General features: G+C 39.4%; 1 protein-coding gene across 1 annotated transcript in view; it reads left to right on the forward strand.

The window, feature by feature from the left end:
- AP4E1 (adaptor related protein complex 4 subunit epsilon 1) overlaps positions 1–13,601 on the forward strand; it is a gene marked incomplete at its 5' end in the record, with an annotated part of 55,577 nt that extends 41,976 nt beyond the window's left edge. Inside the window, 6 exons of the mRNA XM_080931138.1 lie at positions 1,119–1,242; positions 6,717–6,975; positions 7,789–8,316; positions 9,666–9,856; positions 11,107–11,264; positions 12,700–13,601. Of these exons, the coding sequence (XP_080787264.1) occupies positions 1,119–1,242; positions 6,717–6,975; positions 7,789–8,316; positions 9,666–9,856; positions 11,107–11,264; positions 12,700–12,860 (1,421 nt within the window). The 3' untranslated portion in view covers positions 12,861–13,601. The remainder of the gene's footprint in view (positions 1–1,118; positions 1,243–6,716; positions 6,976–7,788; positions 8,317–9,665; positions 9,857–11,106; positions 11,265–12,699) is intronic.
- Between the last annotated feature and the right edge of the window lie 2,997 nt (positions 13,602–16,598).

Genomic DNA, 16,598 nt, shown 5'->3' on the forward strand with positions numbered 1-16,598 from the left:
ATTTATTTAAAGTAATTTTCAATTAAAGTAATACATGAAGTATTAAGTTTTATTTTGATATTTTAAAACAAATTTGTATTTCTCCTACCACCACCATCCCCACACACCTTTTTTCTCCCTTTTACCCCAGTGGCTTCCTTTCTGATTTTGTGTGTTCTGTTGTGGCCTCCTTCCTCAAAACTCTTCCCTCTCATGCTCCGCTGTCTAGTTGCAAAGCCTAGACTCAGACATTCACATGTGTGTATACATAACACTGAAGACAATGTGTGAGGAACATGCAATATTTGTCTCTCTGAGTCTGGGTCACCTTATGTACTTTAAAAATCGACCCTTTTTCCTGCAAATGTTCTCATTTCACCCGTCTTACAGCTGAGTAAAATTCCACTGTGTATATGTACTACATTTTCGTTTCAGTTGGTCTGTTGATGGATATTAAGGCTGATACTTGGTATTGTGACTAGAGCAGCAATAAGTGTGGATATACATGTGTCTCTTTGAGTATATGCCCAGGAGTAATACAGCTAGGTTATCTGGTAGTTGTATGTTTTACTTGTTGGGAGACTCCCACCCTGTCTTCCACGGTGGAACATGGTCTCTGCCCCACCTGAAGGGTTCAGGTCATCCTCACCAACCTCTGTGTTCTCCAGAGTGAGATGGAGGCTCGAGGCATTTTTGATTTACCTTTCCTTGAAGGCTAAGGATATTGAATACTTTTTTGAAACATAAACTTTCTATGTAGCCCTGAATAGAATTCCTGTGTAGACCAGGCTGGCCTCAGATTTGGAGATAATCTTACCTCCCTGCTTCCTAAGTGCTGGGATTAAAGGTATGGACCACCATGTCCAGGCAGGATGTTGGACACTTTAAAGAAATATTTCCTGGCCATTTGTGTTTTCTTCTTCTGAGTTTGTCTCTGATTACCCTAATATATGCAGACTTAAGTCAATGGCACCTGCTTTGCTCGACTGTACATGACTGTAGGTAACTGGCTAGATTATACATAAAGCTCTTTTTCTGGAAAATTGTCAGCCTTTTAGTTATTTCAGTATCGAGTGGAATCTCAAAAATTATATTCTCATGTTTTAATATGAACTTCTATTACTGTTTTTAAATTATAGGTCTCAATTTTGAACCATATGGATTATCATTTTCTTCATCTGGTTTCACTGGACGGCAGTCTCCTGCTGGCATTTCTCTGGGCTCAGATATATCTGGAAACAGTGCTGAAACAGGGCTGAAAGAGTAAGTTTCTTTGTAAAGCTGGGAACTTGGCATGCTTACCTCTCCCTCCAGCATCCTACCTGCTTTCTGCCTGTGTTGTCCTCAGGATTATTATTTGCTCATTTTAGGATGTTCTCCAAGAAGTTTTCATTTTCAAATAAGGCAAAAGGAAAGCCATATTTGTGACTATGTGCTTAATATCGTTGAAAGGTTCCTGAGAGCTATATTCTATATGAATTTTTTTTTTACTTGCTCCTGGTGATTGGTTTTAAGTTTCTGGTACTACCTAATATGTCCTTAAACTTTAAGACCTTATCTGTCTTCCAGAATAAAATAAGCCATGGGTAAGATTTGCACAGATGGCCCAGCAGTTAGGGGCCTGCGTTGGTCTTACAGAGGATGAGTTCCCTGTACTCACATCAGGCAGCTCACAGCTGCCCATAACTCTAGCTCTAGGGTATCAGATGCTCTTCTGGCCTCTATAGGTACCCATATGCATGTGCTCATACACATAGACACACATGCGCATTAATTTAAAAAGGAAGTAGATTTGCATGTAATGCATGTTATTGCCACATATGATAAAATTTTAAGAAGCACATTGGGACTTTTTTTCAGATAAGTATTAATCATATTTGTCATTCCTTATTATCTGTATCATTTCTCTGGCAAATACTTCTATCATCTTAGTAGAATTGTGACAGATACAGAGATGAACATGAAGTAAGATGACTGACATTGTCTAAGGAAGGCCTGTTCTTTGCTCAGAGCTCTGGGGAGAGAACTTAGTGCTTGCTATACAAGCGTGAGAACCTGGGTTCAAGTCCCAGCACCCATATGAAAAACTGAAATGGCTGTGTATGCTGTAACCCCAGTCTTGGGTGGTAAAGACAGATTCTGGGAGCTTGCTGTAAAGTCAGCTGTTCTAATTAGAGTTTTTTATTGCTTTGATGAAAGACCATGACCGAAAAGCAAGTTGGGGAGTGTTGTGGATTGTCCTGCAGTCGTTGGCATTTTTATGTAATTCCACTTCTCCAAGAAGGGCTGCCTAGTCTTGTACTCAGGTGACTTCATCAGAACCTTCTTCCCATTTTAATTTGTAAAATAAAGGCTAGAGCTGGTGATTGGGGAGTGGAAGGGAAGGTGGAGAGAGAGGATTAGAGAGGGACGGAGGAGGATCAAGATGGAGCTTGGGAAGGATGAGCTGGATCCAGGTGGACTTAATTGGCGTTAGGTAACTATGAACATTTTAAAGATTTTCTAGGTCTTTTATCTCATATGGAAGGGCAGTCTGTATCTTTGTCAATTGGATGTAATCTTATTGTATAGAGAATTTGTGGATTGAAAATTGAATATATAAACCTGTATGAAAATCTCTCAGGCATTAGAGTCATGTTTGTGCCAGGAGGTGGAGGAAAGAAGACTCTGGGGCGGTAATTCCACCCAGGACAGGGGCAGAAGCACCAGGGCGTGTGGAGTAAAGTGCCTAGGAAGGCAACTAGAAGCAGCCCACAGATAAAGAGATAAGCCAGATTCACTTTAATATTTACTGCAACAGGGGAGGACAGGGTTTATGTGGCTTGCACTTCCACATTGCTGTTTATCCCCAAAGGAAGTCAGGACAGGAACTCAAGTGGGTGCTGTGATACCAGCACTAGGGAAAGCAGAGACAGTGAAACCCTGGATAAAGAAGCCTACTTGGCTTTTTGTGTGGGTGTTGTGGGTCCTCGTGTTTGCATGACAAACACCATCCACTCCCCAGCCCAGGCTTTATCCTTCTGGTTGTCATTGAATGGGCTGCACTGGGAAGAGTTGTTCTTTGGTGAGTTCTGAGATGAGCTTTGCCTGGGTAAGGTTTCCACCAGCTTGTTTCTAAATGGAGCAGCCTAGTACATACTTGCCTTTAAAGAATAAAACACTCTAAACTAAAATTGAATCCTAAATTTGAGTACATTTTTGTAGATAAAAGGAACCTTTTAGTTTAAGTCTACATGTAGGTAGCATAGCCACTTTGGTTGTCCATGCATCTCCTAGAGATCATCTCAGTGCTTCAAGCACCCTAAAGATACTCAGGATCTCCCCAATGATTCTTATGACCACTCATATATCTACCTGTGGCAAGGACAACTCTGTTTCTTCTGAGAGACTCACTAGATAACTGGAGATTTGTCTTCTAAAACTGCTTAGAAAAACAGTTTGATACCTGCAGCTGCTATATTTAAATTAGTGAATCTGTGAAGAGATTTAATAGAGGATTACTTAGATCAGAGTGGCCTGTGGGCATATATCTGTGGGGAGTTTCTTGACTTTGGTTAATATAGGAGGGTCCAGCCTGTTGAATGCAGCACCATTTCTTGGACAGGAGAAAATAGGTGAGAGCAGAAGGGAGCAGTCAGCAAAGGGGAATTTGTTTCTCTATGGACTGTAGCTATGGTTGGCCAGCTGTTTCAAGACCTGCCTCTGCAACTATGGACTGTAACTTGGACCTGTATGCCAGATAAAGTCCTGCCTTTTATAAACTGCTTTTGGTCAGAATATTTTCTCATAGCGGTAGAAATGCAACTGGAGCAGTACCTGACAGGATATTTCTAACTTTTCCCTAAAACCATGGGGAAAGAAACCAATCCTTTATTAGAGTCATGTTTTCATTCAGCCATGCACTGCGTAATAGTATTACCTCTTTACTAAGTATGAAGTAAAATCACCTATAAAACCAAATGGCCATGATCCCAGCAGATCACAGGAATGATCTAAAGCTGTCAGGGTAGGTCAGCAGGTAAAGATGTTGTCAAGTCACATGACCTAACCTCCACACACGTGCCGTGGCTTATGTATACACACACAATAAATAAATACATGTATTTTTTTAAATTAAGTCTGTAAATATTTTTAAGTCTTTAATTTCCTTACTTTATAGCATAAATCTAAGTGTTGTTTTGAACTATGACAGTTCAGTGAGCTAAGATGCTTAAAATGAGTAAAGGACATGGAGTTTTAAGGTTGTTTACTTTTAAGTTGTTGGTAGTTCTTCTCGAACCCCAGCTTTACAAAGACGTGTCTGGCAATAGAGGTAGTATACATGTAAGGTGTTCAATATGATGATAAACATTTGCATTGTGAAATAGTTACATTTGAGTTAATTAACAGATATATAGGTTTTTACAGAAGAACAATAAAGATGATCATTGGCTGTTTCAGTCAGAACTGATGGCTGTATTAATTACTATGAACTTGTGGACTCATAGCTGTAGCTTTGGTGACATTATGTAAATCCACATTCTATTTCAATTTTTAAAAATTTCACATATGATGATTTTCTGCATGTCTGTACTATGTACATGCCCGGGGCCTGCAGAGGCCAGAAGAGGGCATTAGATCCTCAGGAACTAGAGTTACAAATGGTTGTGACCTACCATTGGGTGCTAAGAATTAAATGTTTGAGGAAGGAGGATGAGGGTATTCCGCCATGATGAGGGCATGGGAGACGGACCACACTGGAAAGGTGGAGGGATAGACAGCCGGCGTGTAGGTATAAGGGGGAAAGCAGGCCAGGAGGGCTGCCCAGCAGGGTCCAGGGCAGCAGAGATGAAATACAGATTTAGTATTATTAACTCAGGAATATCAGAGTGGAGCGTGTGTTAGCTGTGTGGAGTTAGAGAATGGCCTAGCCATTGAGCTGTTTAAGGTATCTAAAATATAAGGTTGTGTATGTGCATTGGGAAATGCAGAACATTGGGGAAGTAGTGAGAAGCAGATCGGATTGACAAACTGCTGCTTCACACAAATCTGGATGTCCTAGAAGAGTAGCCAGTCCTCTTAACTACTAAGCTACAGTGCCAACCCCTGAGTTCATATTCTTAGTTTAACCCTGGGTAATGTTTTGTCTTTATTTTGTTTTTGTTTGTTTGTTTGTTTGTTTGTTTTGCCTGGATGTCTTCTCTAGAGTTTTTTGGGCTGGACACCCACCTTCTAACTAGTACTTTTTTTATTATTATAATTATTTTATTTATTTACATTCTAAATGTTGCTCTCCTTCCTGGTTTCCCCTCCACGAGTTCCTCACCTTCTCCCTGTCCCCTCTTCCCTTTGCTTCTGAGAGGGTGCTCCCCCATTCACCTGTCTACTCCCACCTCACTTTGCTAGCATCCCCCTTCCCTGGGACATTGAATTTCTATAGGATTAAGCACATCTTTTCCCGCTGAGGTGAGACAAGGCAGTTCTCTGTTGCATATGTAGCAAGGGCAATAGACTAGCCATGTATGCTCTTTGGTTGGTGGCTTAATCTCTGGACGCTCCGAGGGATCCGGTTAGTTGATGCTGTTGTTCTTCCTATGGGGTTGTCATCCTATTCAGTTCCTCCATTCCTTCCCCTTACTCTTCCATAGGGGTCCCTGACCTCAGTCCAATCAATGGTTGTCTGTTAGGTACTCAGCTACTAAAAAGGTTTTGGGGCAGATGAGATGGCACAGAGGCTTAAGGCACTTGTTACCATGCCTGATAACCTGAGTTTAATCCCCTTGATCCATATAATTGATAACTGCCTTGGTGTGCATGTCCAACCAGAGATACAAAATATGTAAGTAAATATAATTAAAGAAAAAAAAATCTGGGCCAGATAGATGATGGCTTATCAGGTAAAGGCACCTGTGTCCTTAAAGCATATGGTGCCTAGAGAGAACTGACTTCTGGCCTCCAAACATGGGTTGTGGCATTTAAATAAGACACACAACAAACAAACAAACCAATATGATTAAGAAAATTACAAAGAAGAGGTTCTAAATCTCTTTTCCAGGCTAACTTTTATATCATTTTTACAAAAATCAAACATAAAATTAATGGCCACATTAATAAGACATTTTCAATTCAAAACACATTTATGTATTAATGCATATTTGAATGTTTTACTTTCAATGGATTTTAAAATGAATTTTTGCCTATGAATTACTATTTATGAATCAAGGTTTTTATCTCGTTGTGTGACTAAGATCTTGTATCTCTGGATCATCAGAACTGAAGGTCAGGATATCTTTGAAAGTAGAGGAGAGGTTTCAGTCTAAAGCCATTCTCATCTTTTTTAACTCACTCAAGTAATTAAATGAAATTAAATGATCTGAAAACTTTCACCAGATCTGGATTCTGGTGCTTTATTTTACCAGGGGGATGAAGATGGCTCTAATGAACATAAACTTAAAAATCTAGGTTTCCTTCTAGCCTATTGAATGAACATGAAAGCTGGTCTTTTTGTTTGGTTGGTTTTGTTTTATGAAACAGAGTTTATCTGTGTAGTCCTATCTGTCCTGGAACTCACTCTGTAGACCAGGCTGGCCTTGAACTCAGGACACTGGAATCAAAAGTGTGCACTACTACAGCCCAGCATGAAAGATGCTTGTTTGAAAGGCATAATGTGTTTTGAAGGAAAAAAAAAAAAAAAAAAAAAAACTGCATCAAGGATCTAACTTACTCAGCATCATTTAAACATCATTTAATTTCCGTAGGACAAGTAGCTTGAAGATGGAAGGTATAAAAAAATTATGGGGTAAAGAGGGCTATCTCCCCAAGAAGGAGAGTGGAACAGGTGATAAACCAGAAGCCCCGCATGTTCCTGCAGAAGGTACAGCAATGGAGAATGTAGACCAAGCCACGACTAGAAAGGACCAAGCTCAAGGCCATACCCCTTCTACAGAGGAGAAAAAAAAGCAGCTGTTGGCATCATCACTATTTGTTGGGCTAGGACCAGAAAATACAATCAACTTGGTAAGTTATCTTTTACATTCATATAAGAATCTGTGCCCTCTGCTGGTACCAAGAACTGGATTTCATCTCTACATGGTGGGAAATGCCTTCTGTAGCTCTCACATCATCTTCGAGCTCTAGAGCTACCACTAACATAGTAGCATACCACTGAGGGGACTAGGGGACATGCACAGTCCCCTCGGGTAAGTTTTCTCTAAAGTCCAGTCTGCTAGAGGAAGGCCCAGGACCTACATAACTAACAAGAATGACCAGAGTAGATGACAGAGTTCTCTGAGGGCAGGGGCTTGATTGAAGATTGTTAGTCATAGTGGCTTATCTGTTTGCAGAGCCTCTCAGAGTATTCGTCAGTGAGATTAGTGCTGCCAAATTTGGCAAGCATCACGAGTTACGGAATTCTTCCCATCATATTTTCTGGTCAGCCTCTGACATTTAGGTTTTGAAGTTTAACCTTGCTACCATGGACCACGAAAACACAATTAATAGATTATTAAAACCTCTTTGAAGTCAAGGGTAACTTGGGATTCTATAAAATACAGCTCTAGAAACAAAACCAGCTGGGTTGTCTAAGCCTATGATGTACTATTTAGAAACCAAACATTTTTTTGGGATAATTACAACTGGGTTTTGACCTTACTTCTTTTTCTAAGTTTATGTTTTATATGAAAAGTAAGATTTGGAAGATAGCTTTAAGTAACATGGCTGTCAGAATTGTAGGGTTTATACCTTTTCATCTGAGTTTTACTAATCTTTGCTTTGCAGTTCTTAGTGTTAATATATTATTCATTTAAAAATTATTATATTTTGTTTTTGCAGTTGGGAAAAGCAGATGTTGTGTCTCACAAGTTCAGGAGGAAATCAAAGCTCAAGGTAGCCCAAAGTGACAAGACACCCAGTGCTCTTACCGCTTCCTCCTCCACCCTCAGCCCTGTGGCTGGTGGAGATGAGGGCAGTCTGAACGCTGTGGGTGGAGGAGACGGGGAACTCAGTTCGGAGCTTTTGGGTTCTGAGTCTCTCTCGGAGCTGCCTTCAGTAGAAAACCTCTCAAGTGTCAGCTTGCCTGCACTTTCTTTGTTTGCTGATAACAACATGGAAGTCTTTCATCCCCCTTCATCCTCTGCAACGTCAGCTGTCAAGGAAATCAGCTCAGCTTCTTTGTTGGAAGAAACTCCTGAGTGCAGGCATTCAGGTCTCATGGAAATCTGTAGTAATGAAACTGTGTCTGTGTCTTCTCACAAAGTCTGGAAGGATGATTGTTTATTGGTGATCTGGTCAGTCACTAGTAAGACTGATTCCAAGTTCACAGATGCTCAGTTAGAAATTTTTCCTTTGGAAAATTTCAAGGTAAGAGTCATAAGATTCCATTTCTGCCTTAAGTAAATAATGATTACTTAGTGTTTCTGCTTTTGGCTCCAGTGCCTTATGAATTTGTTCCAAATCCTCCTTTCTTCCTTAAGAACGGGACTCAGGATATATTAAAGAAACAAAGGAAGTTTAATAATATTGTGTTTGCAAAAGCTATAGGAATTATATAAAGTGAGTGTCTGTAGTGCATAATAAAGGTTGTAGGTGCCACACGAGCACTCCTTTAAGCCCTTCCTCAGGAAGAGGCAGGAGGATCTCTGTGAGTTCCAGGCTAGCCTAGGATACATAGTGCATTGAACACATACATTGAATCTCATTTCTGTGCCCTACTGTTGAAAACAAGGGTATTAGTATTGAGTTCCTGTAAGGAGTTAACTAGCTGATTCTGCAGAATGCTTGCTGCATTAAATCCACATCCTGTGCTCTTGGCATTTTCAGGTTTTATTCTGTGATCTCTCTCCCACTCTCCAAGTGCTGTCTTCACTCTTGTCATATTCAATAAAAGCATTTCAGGTTATTTAACAGAACCAATAGAGCATTAAGAAAAAAAGAATATTAAGGACAAACACAGTTTTCCTTCGTTCTCTCCCTGGTCTTGTATTCTTACCCGGTACTCAGGCGTCATCCTCCTCCACAGCTCCAGAAAGGTGCTATGGCAACTTCCAAACGTTCGTTTGTCTGCAGTATTACAAGTGTCCTTGGCACAGTTGTGACATTTGACAAGCATGTGTCAGAAAACTATCCATTTTCTTCTGTGAGCTACAGTGTGTTGAATGAGATATTATGTGGGCCATTGACCAGGGCAGGAATTCTTGAATACATACGTGTGGCTGATCTACTTGCAGAACTTTAAAAAACAAACAAAGAAGAAACCTGTGGGCATCCTACCTGCAGAGTTGAGTAGGGAGAGTGAGAATGGGGGCAGCTGTATGACCGTTTTAAGTCCTCCAGCACAGTGTCGGGTGCTAGGAGCTAGGAAGGATGCTTACCTAGCTCACACAGACCCTGGCTGCAGTTCCCCGGCACCATGAAGAAGAGAGTTCTGGTGCCAGATGAGAATTTTGTAATATATATGTATGTATGTGTATATATGTATATATTTGTGTGTATGTTTTAGCTATAATACTGATCTGTTAGATAATTCTAACCTATACAGTATTATTTATGTGTTAGTAAATTTTGGTTAAAAGTTTTCATAATGAGGCTTGTTAATTTCCCACATTCAGGTGCTTTTGTGCTTTAGTGCTTTATCTCGTAAGTAAAAGGTTATTATCCACATTTTTGTTTATTGATGCTTTCTTCAATATCTTTATTACTTTCATTTACAGATCATCGAGCAACCTGGATGTTCCTTGCCTGTGATGGAAACGGAAAGCACCAAGTCCTTTCAATATGGCATGCAGATGGAAAGCCCTTGTGTAGAGGGGACTCTCTCTGGTTTAATAAAGTATCAAATGATGGATACACATTCTGTTCAACTGGAATTTGCCATGAACTTATCATTATTAGATTTTATTAGGTAACCATTTTCTAATTGTTATTAGAAAATATTTTGTTTGTTATTCATCTGTTATGCCCCCTCCCTTTTTTTCTAGCTAGAGATACCATGCTAGCTATTAGGGAGTATAAGAGTCACATGTTAGACAGTCTTGGGCTGGAGAGATGACTTGTTGGCTAAGGCTTTCAGAGGACTGGAGTTTGGTTCCTAACAGCCATATCTGGTGGCTCACAACTGTTTGTAACTCCACTCTGGCTTCTGTGGGATACTTGTATGCACATGCACATAGTCACACACATACACACACAGTACATATACATGAAAACATATTTTTAAAATCTTGTGTTCTTACAAGCCAGGCATGGTAGGTCATGCTTATAATCTCAGTAGTCAGGAGGCAGAGGCAGGAGGATTACCATCTGTCCAAACATTACTAGACTTCAAAGTAAGTTCCAGCTCAGCCTTTGCTACAAAGTAAGTCTCAACTCTCTCCCACTGTTATTCCATAATTTGAGAATGCACAATATATATATATATATACATATATATATATACAACATAATTTTGTGCATAGTAATCAATTCTTTTGTATCTTTAAATGTAGTTTTTTTAAAACTATACAATCAATTAGTACTTATCAGAAAATTCAGATGTTATAAAAATGTAGCTAGAATATGAAAGTTGTCTATAATTCATCCCTTAGGTGTTCCTGACATTATATAGCATGTAACTATTTCGTGTGTGTGTGTGTGTGTGTGTGTGTGCGCGCGCGTGTGTGTGTGCACATGTGCGTGTGTGTATATATGTATGTGCGTGTGTCTGTCAACAGAGTCTTAAGTTCTTGGTTAATTTATTTAAGGTTCTTTATTTTTATTCTTTTATACATTGCTTTAACAGAAATCTCATTATTTCCCAAGTCCAAAGTACACATGATCAGATAGTTTATACTTGAGAATTTATGTAGTTATTTGGTAAGATCCTATTGGAGTAATTAATATCCTTTTTTTAAAAGACAAAATTGGATGGGCTATTAAAGGACAAGTAATTGTTTAAGTCTTTTGTTGTTTGTAACATCATCAGGTTGGAAGGTAACACTTGCCATTTTAATCATAACTGGTTGAAAAGAATGAATCTTTTGGGACCCAGGTTTATAATCTATGATATGTGTACCATATATGTAATATGTATTTGTTTCCTTGAGTCATGTGAGATGTGTTTGTTCAGCATCATTGTACCCCTAACAACATAGACTAATGTTAAAATTTTTTCAGACCATTAAAGATCTCAACTGAAGACTTTGGCAAACTCTGGTTGTCCTTTGCAAATGATGTGAAGCAAACTATAAAAATATCAGAGCCTCAAGTTACTCTGGCTTCTCTCCTAACAGAGCTGCAGCAGAAACTGAGATTTAATGTGATTGATGTCATAGGTATGTAGAATTACAGAAAGGCAACCCCATATGGATTTTTCTTCTGAGTGTCATATTTCTTAGAGCTTATCACAAAAGCTTTTATTGTTTTTAAAGTTAGTATGTTTTCCAGACTATATTAAGGAATATTTGATTGAAAAATTCACAGTATATAATTAACTATCATTCAGCCTTTGTTTTTCTTTTTAATGCTTTTGTATGGAGTAGGCTTCAAATTCAATCAGAAAGTGATTGATTACTCTCAAAATAGTCATGTTTCTGTTGCACCAAAAGATGCCGTGCTAATATTTTATACCTGAGAATTTGACTTAAAAACTTATAGCATCTAGGAATAGCATTCTCTATCTTTGTGAGGTACTTCTGTTTTAGATTTTTAAGTAAATTAATCATATCTTTTAGTTTGTTTATAAAGCAGTAGATTTCTATATGGTTTTTTTTTGTTTTGTTTTGTTTTTTGTAATCTGGATTCTGATCGACCTTGGCCATTCTGACTGGGATAGAATAAAATTTCAAAGTGATTTTAACTTGCATATTAAAGTAGCTTAATTTGCATACTAAATAATTTGCCTTAAATTCAAGTTAATTTGTTGAAGTGTATTTCCTATTTTCTTCTCTGTCAGAGTTAGGGTACCAGTCTTATGCTGAAATCCTTGATGCATTTAGAATTGAGTGATACACAAGGTTTGTGGTGAGGATCTTTTAAATATACTGTATTTTTTCCAGTGTGTATTTCTGGCTTCTTTATTAAAAATCAGAGAATTGTAGGAGAATGGGCTTATTTCTGGGAGCTCAATTCTATTGTACTGATGCGTCTGTTTATGTGGCGTGCTGTTGGTGAGAGTGGAGTGCTGAAGTCACATTGATGGGGTTAATCTATGGTTTCAGATTTATAATTTTATGAAGTAGGAAGCACCTGTGTTTGGTGAAAATATGTATAGAATTGTAATGTCCTCTTGATGTCCCCTCAATGGACCCTTATCACTTCTGGCCAGTTATGATGTTATTACTATATGTTACCCTGTATATACGATAGTATACTACTATATGACATTACTATCATATAACATATTATTACTTTAGCATACTGTTAGCTTGCAACTAAGCATTTGAGGTGCTTGTACTTTTTGTCTGACACGTACCACGCTGCAGTGCCGTGGGTGTGAGTGTTGGGATGCCTGCTGGTATTCTCCCACTCATCTGCAGTTCAAGGCATTCGCCACCACTCCAGCACCTTTTCAGGGTTTTGTTTGTTTGTTTGTTTTCGTATATATAATAGTCTTCCAAACAAGAATGAAGTGCTCTCTCTAAAATACTGGCTTGGCACTTCTCTGGTGATTGATAGCAAACATCTTTTCACGTGCTTATGGCACATTTGTAGATGTCCACGGAGGATTGTCCATTTTTAAAAATAACTCACCTTTCTGTCCTGTTGCAGGCAATGAAGGTCTGTTGGCCTGTAAGCTGCTCCCGTCCACCCCCTGTGTCCTGCATTGCCGAGTGCACGCGGACGCGGTAGCCCTGTGGTTCCGATCCTCCAGCTCTGCTCTTTCAGACTGTTTATCATGTCACTGTCAGAGAGTGGTGCAGACATCCTAGCGAAGTTTTGTTAAATTTACTTTTTTCACATAAGTGGTTTACATTTACAACCTTACCAAAGTAAAAAGCACTCATGGTACTTCTGATGGAAATGGGGATTTGTAAGTTTTGGTTCATGTGTTTTCTTCTTGATTCCTGCTGAGTGATCCCCAAGAAACTGTGTCATTCATTTTTTTACTCAGGATTGTACAGTGTGTTTGGGTCCCCCCCAAAATGACCTAAGCTAATGTTATAAAATGCTAATGATTTTGTCACTTAATGTGGAGGAACTGAAAATATTTATTTTATTATAAATGTTTTATAGCAGACTTATTCTAGCATTCACTGATTTCTAGGAAGGCTGAGACTTTGATGCAGAGGACACAGACTGGTCCTCACTGCATCACTTGGCTTTAGAGTGAGAATTTGCTGTAAGGGAATTCTGTGTTCTCTGTTCTGGTTTGCTCAGGTCAGGGTTAAACTAAGGTGGCTTAATACATACTGACCATGGTACAAGACCATGAGCATGCTGGGTATTGGGCAGACACAATCTGTGTTTTTTACTTTTTGACTTGTTATACTTAATCTTAAATAATTTGACCATAAAGTATATCTGTTTCCTATTAGATCCTTTTGGTAGTTAAAATTTGTGACCATAGAATAAATGGCCAATTGATTTTTTTTTCTGGTCCTTTAATCTACTAGTATTAAGTGGATATTACTGAGTAGTGACTATGTAAATATATCTTACAAATACTTCAGCAAAATACATTTTCATGTTATATTTATGTCTATAGGCCCTCTGTTAGTAAAAGAAGAGTTTATGCCTTGTATGTGTGATGGGCCGAAATCTTGAAATTGTATATTAACTGAAATAGTATTTTATAAGGACTAATGGTGCTGTGGGAAATATTTATTTTACCCTTTTTTGGTATTTCACCATTGAAACTATTCAGGTCATACAACTTATTATGTTAATCATTCTAGTTCACAGGACTGGTTATGACCAGGCCAGGCACTCTGATTTTACATCAGCTCACCAATACTTGCTATTAAGATGCTGAGGAGGCCAGGTGGTGGTAGTGGTGGCACACACCTTTATTCCCAGCACTAGGCAGAGACAGGCGGATCTCTCGAGTTTGAGGCTAGCCTACAGAGCAACTTCCAGGACAGCCAAGGCTACACAGAGAAACCCTGTGTTAAAACACCAAAAGAGGGAAAAAGATGCTAAGATTCTACAGAGCTGTTATCCATAGTTAGAACAAGACAAAAGTAGTATTTTCTAAACTAACTTTTAGGTTATTCATTCGTAAATGGAGCATTTTGTTAACTTCTCTCTTTAATGCACGCAGTGAAGCCTTGAGCAGTAGGTGACTGGAATGTCCTACACGTTGGGCTTCTCCCTTCAGTAGAAGACATGCAGTACCCGCCTCAGCACTGTCATGATAGAGGGGTTCCGAAGCAGTCGCTTCCTTAGCTCCCTCTTTATTGTTGCATTCACAGCCTCCCAGCTCCTTGCCCAGCCTCACTCTCACCTTAACAAGCCGTGCAGCATGTGTATAGGAGGGGCTCCCTCTTGTGTGTATTTCTGTGATCACTGAGGTTGGTCAGTTGTGGAGCAGGGAGTACGGTATGTAAAATCACAGTGACAGCTGTCCTGAGGATCATGGTCGTTTGCTTTCCTGCTGCTTTGTCACAAGGGCTGTTCATGAGAGCAGCAGTGCTTGTCATGGGACTTACTTGGCCTGTGTAGCAGTGTGTGTGTAAACGGCAGGCTTGGGGTTGAGGCATGACTTTAGATCTGCCAAAGAGAACATAGTCTCACTTTTGTTCTTTCTGAACTCACTGAATAAAATGTAGAGTAACCGGGTTTCTGCAACAATGCTTAATAGAATGTTTACAACGTTTATGATTTTAATAAACTAATAATAATAGAAAAGAGTAGATATTTAAAACTTTGGACCAGTACATATTCTATCTAAACTCATTGAATTATATTCTGAATCAGGCATCATCAACCTTTTTGATCACAAAATAGGGAGAATTTAACGTCTAGTCTTTATAATGGGGGTGAGGCTTGGGGGAAGGGTGGCTGTGTGCTCTGTGCCAGGCACCTGTACTGAAGATGGATGGCAGCAGAGAAGGCTAGGGACAAATAAAGGGAGACAGGAAGAGCAGGAGAGCAGTGGGAAGGAGGCGCTAGGCTCCCTGAGAACCATCCCCAGGAGGTCAGCGACTGCTCAGGGTGTGAGAGGAGCCTGCCTCAGTCCTACTGGAGAAACGTAGGGGCAGCTGAGCAGTTTCTGAGAGCTAATGAGCCAAGTCTGCCCAGAACAGCATATGCTCTGCAGGTGAGTACTAGCTAACATCCTTCAAAGCTCTTCCAAACTGATTGTATAAAAGTACAGTATTTTATTTTCATTTTACTGTAGGTTTTTTTTATTTTCTGTGGATAAACATGATCTTTGTCGAGTGGTAAACCATGAGAAATGCACTGAACCTACTTGTGTGTCTTTAAGCTGTTTTCCTATGTCAGAATTTTAGGAGAGAACAATGCAAGTGAATAGCAACTTAATAAATGATGCATTTTTTTACTTTCTTTTGGTGTTGAACTGTGTAAATTGAATTTTTTTAATTGAATGTATAATAAAAAACATCTGTGCTCTTTTGGGTCTATATGTTCTTTATAATTTAAGTAGATGAAAATAATCTAATCAGTATATATATATATATGTTTCTAAATATATAAATACTACTTGCTCAATCTGTATGTTACTTGTATGTATGTTTTTGCATGTGTGTTATATGTACATGTTTGTGTGGCTGTGTACATATAATCATGTAAACGTGCATGTTTCAGAGGTCAGAGAAAAACATCAGGTTTCTTCCTCACGATCTTGTTTGTTTGTTTGTTTGTTTTAAAGACTTATTTATTTATTTTATGTATGTGAGTACACTGTCGCTGTCCTCAGACACACCAGAAGAGGGCATCGGATCCCATTACAGATGGTTGTGAGCCACCGTGTGGTTGCTGGAAATTGAACTCAAGACCTGGAAGAGCAGTCAGTTACCTTAGTCACCGAGTCATCTCTCCAGCCCCCATCTAATTAGTTTTGAACTCTTAAAAAATATGGCTTATTCATAAATATGTGCTTGGTGCTAGCAGAGGTCAGAAGAGGCATCGGTTCCTGTGGAACTGGAGTTAAAGAACAAGTGGTTGTGAGCTGCCACGTGAGTGCAGGCAACTCAACCCACGTGCTCTGTGGGCACAAGAAGAGCTCTTAGCCATTTGAGCTGCCTAGCTCACGGGCATCTACTGTTCCTTCCTTCCTCATTCATTTATTTTGAGACAAGGTTTTAGGCAGCACAGGTGAGCCTTGATCTTTGGCTCCCAACTGCTGGGAGTACAGACAGATCTGTCTTACCATACCCAGCTAATTACTGTTATGTCTAAGGTCACTCTGGCTGCTGTATGGGTGGAAAATTACAGGGTGATAGAGAGGGGCCAATTCTGACTTCTCAGATGGCAGATGACGGAAACGAGGTAAGAAGTGGTCAGACTACAAGCTATGCTTGCAGTTGTGCTCTGTGCCCTATCTGGAATGAGGACATTTATCTCATGAGAAAGATATTTTTGTCGCCACCTACTAACTTCATCAGTCTAGTCATGGGGTAAAATAAAGGGGGGGGGGGGTGATGTCAGTCATCTTGGAACAGCCTCCAGCCCTAGAGATCAAAGCGTCCTTCAGATGCCTTCCT

The sequence above is a fragment of the Micromys minutus genome (genome assembly GCF_963924665.1).
Source record: "Micromys minutus genome assembly, chromosome: 17".
NCBI lineage: Eukaryota > Metazoa > Chordata > Mammalia > Rodentia > Muridae > Micromys > Micromys minutus.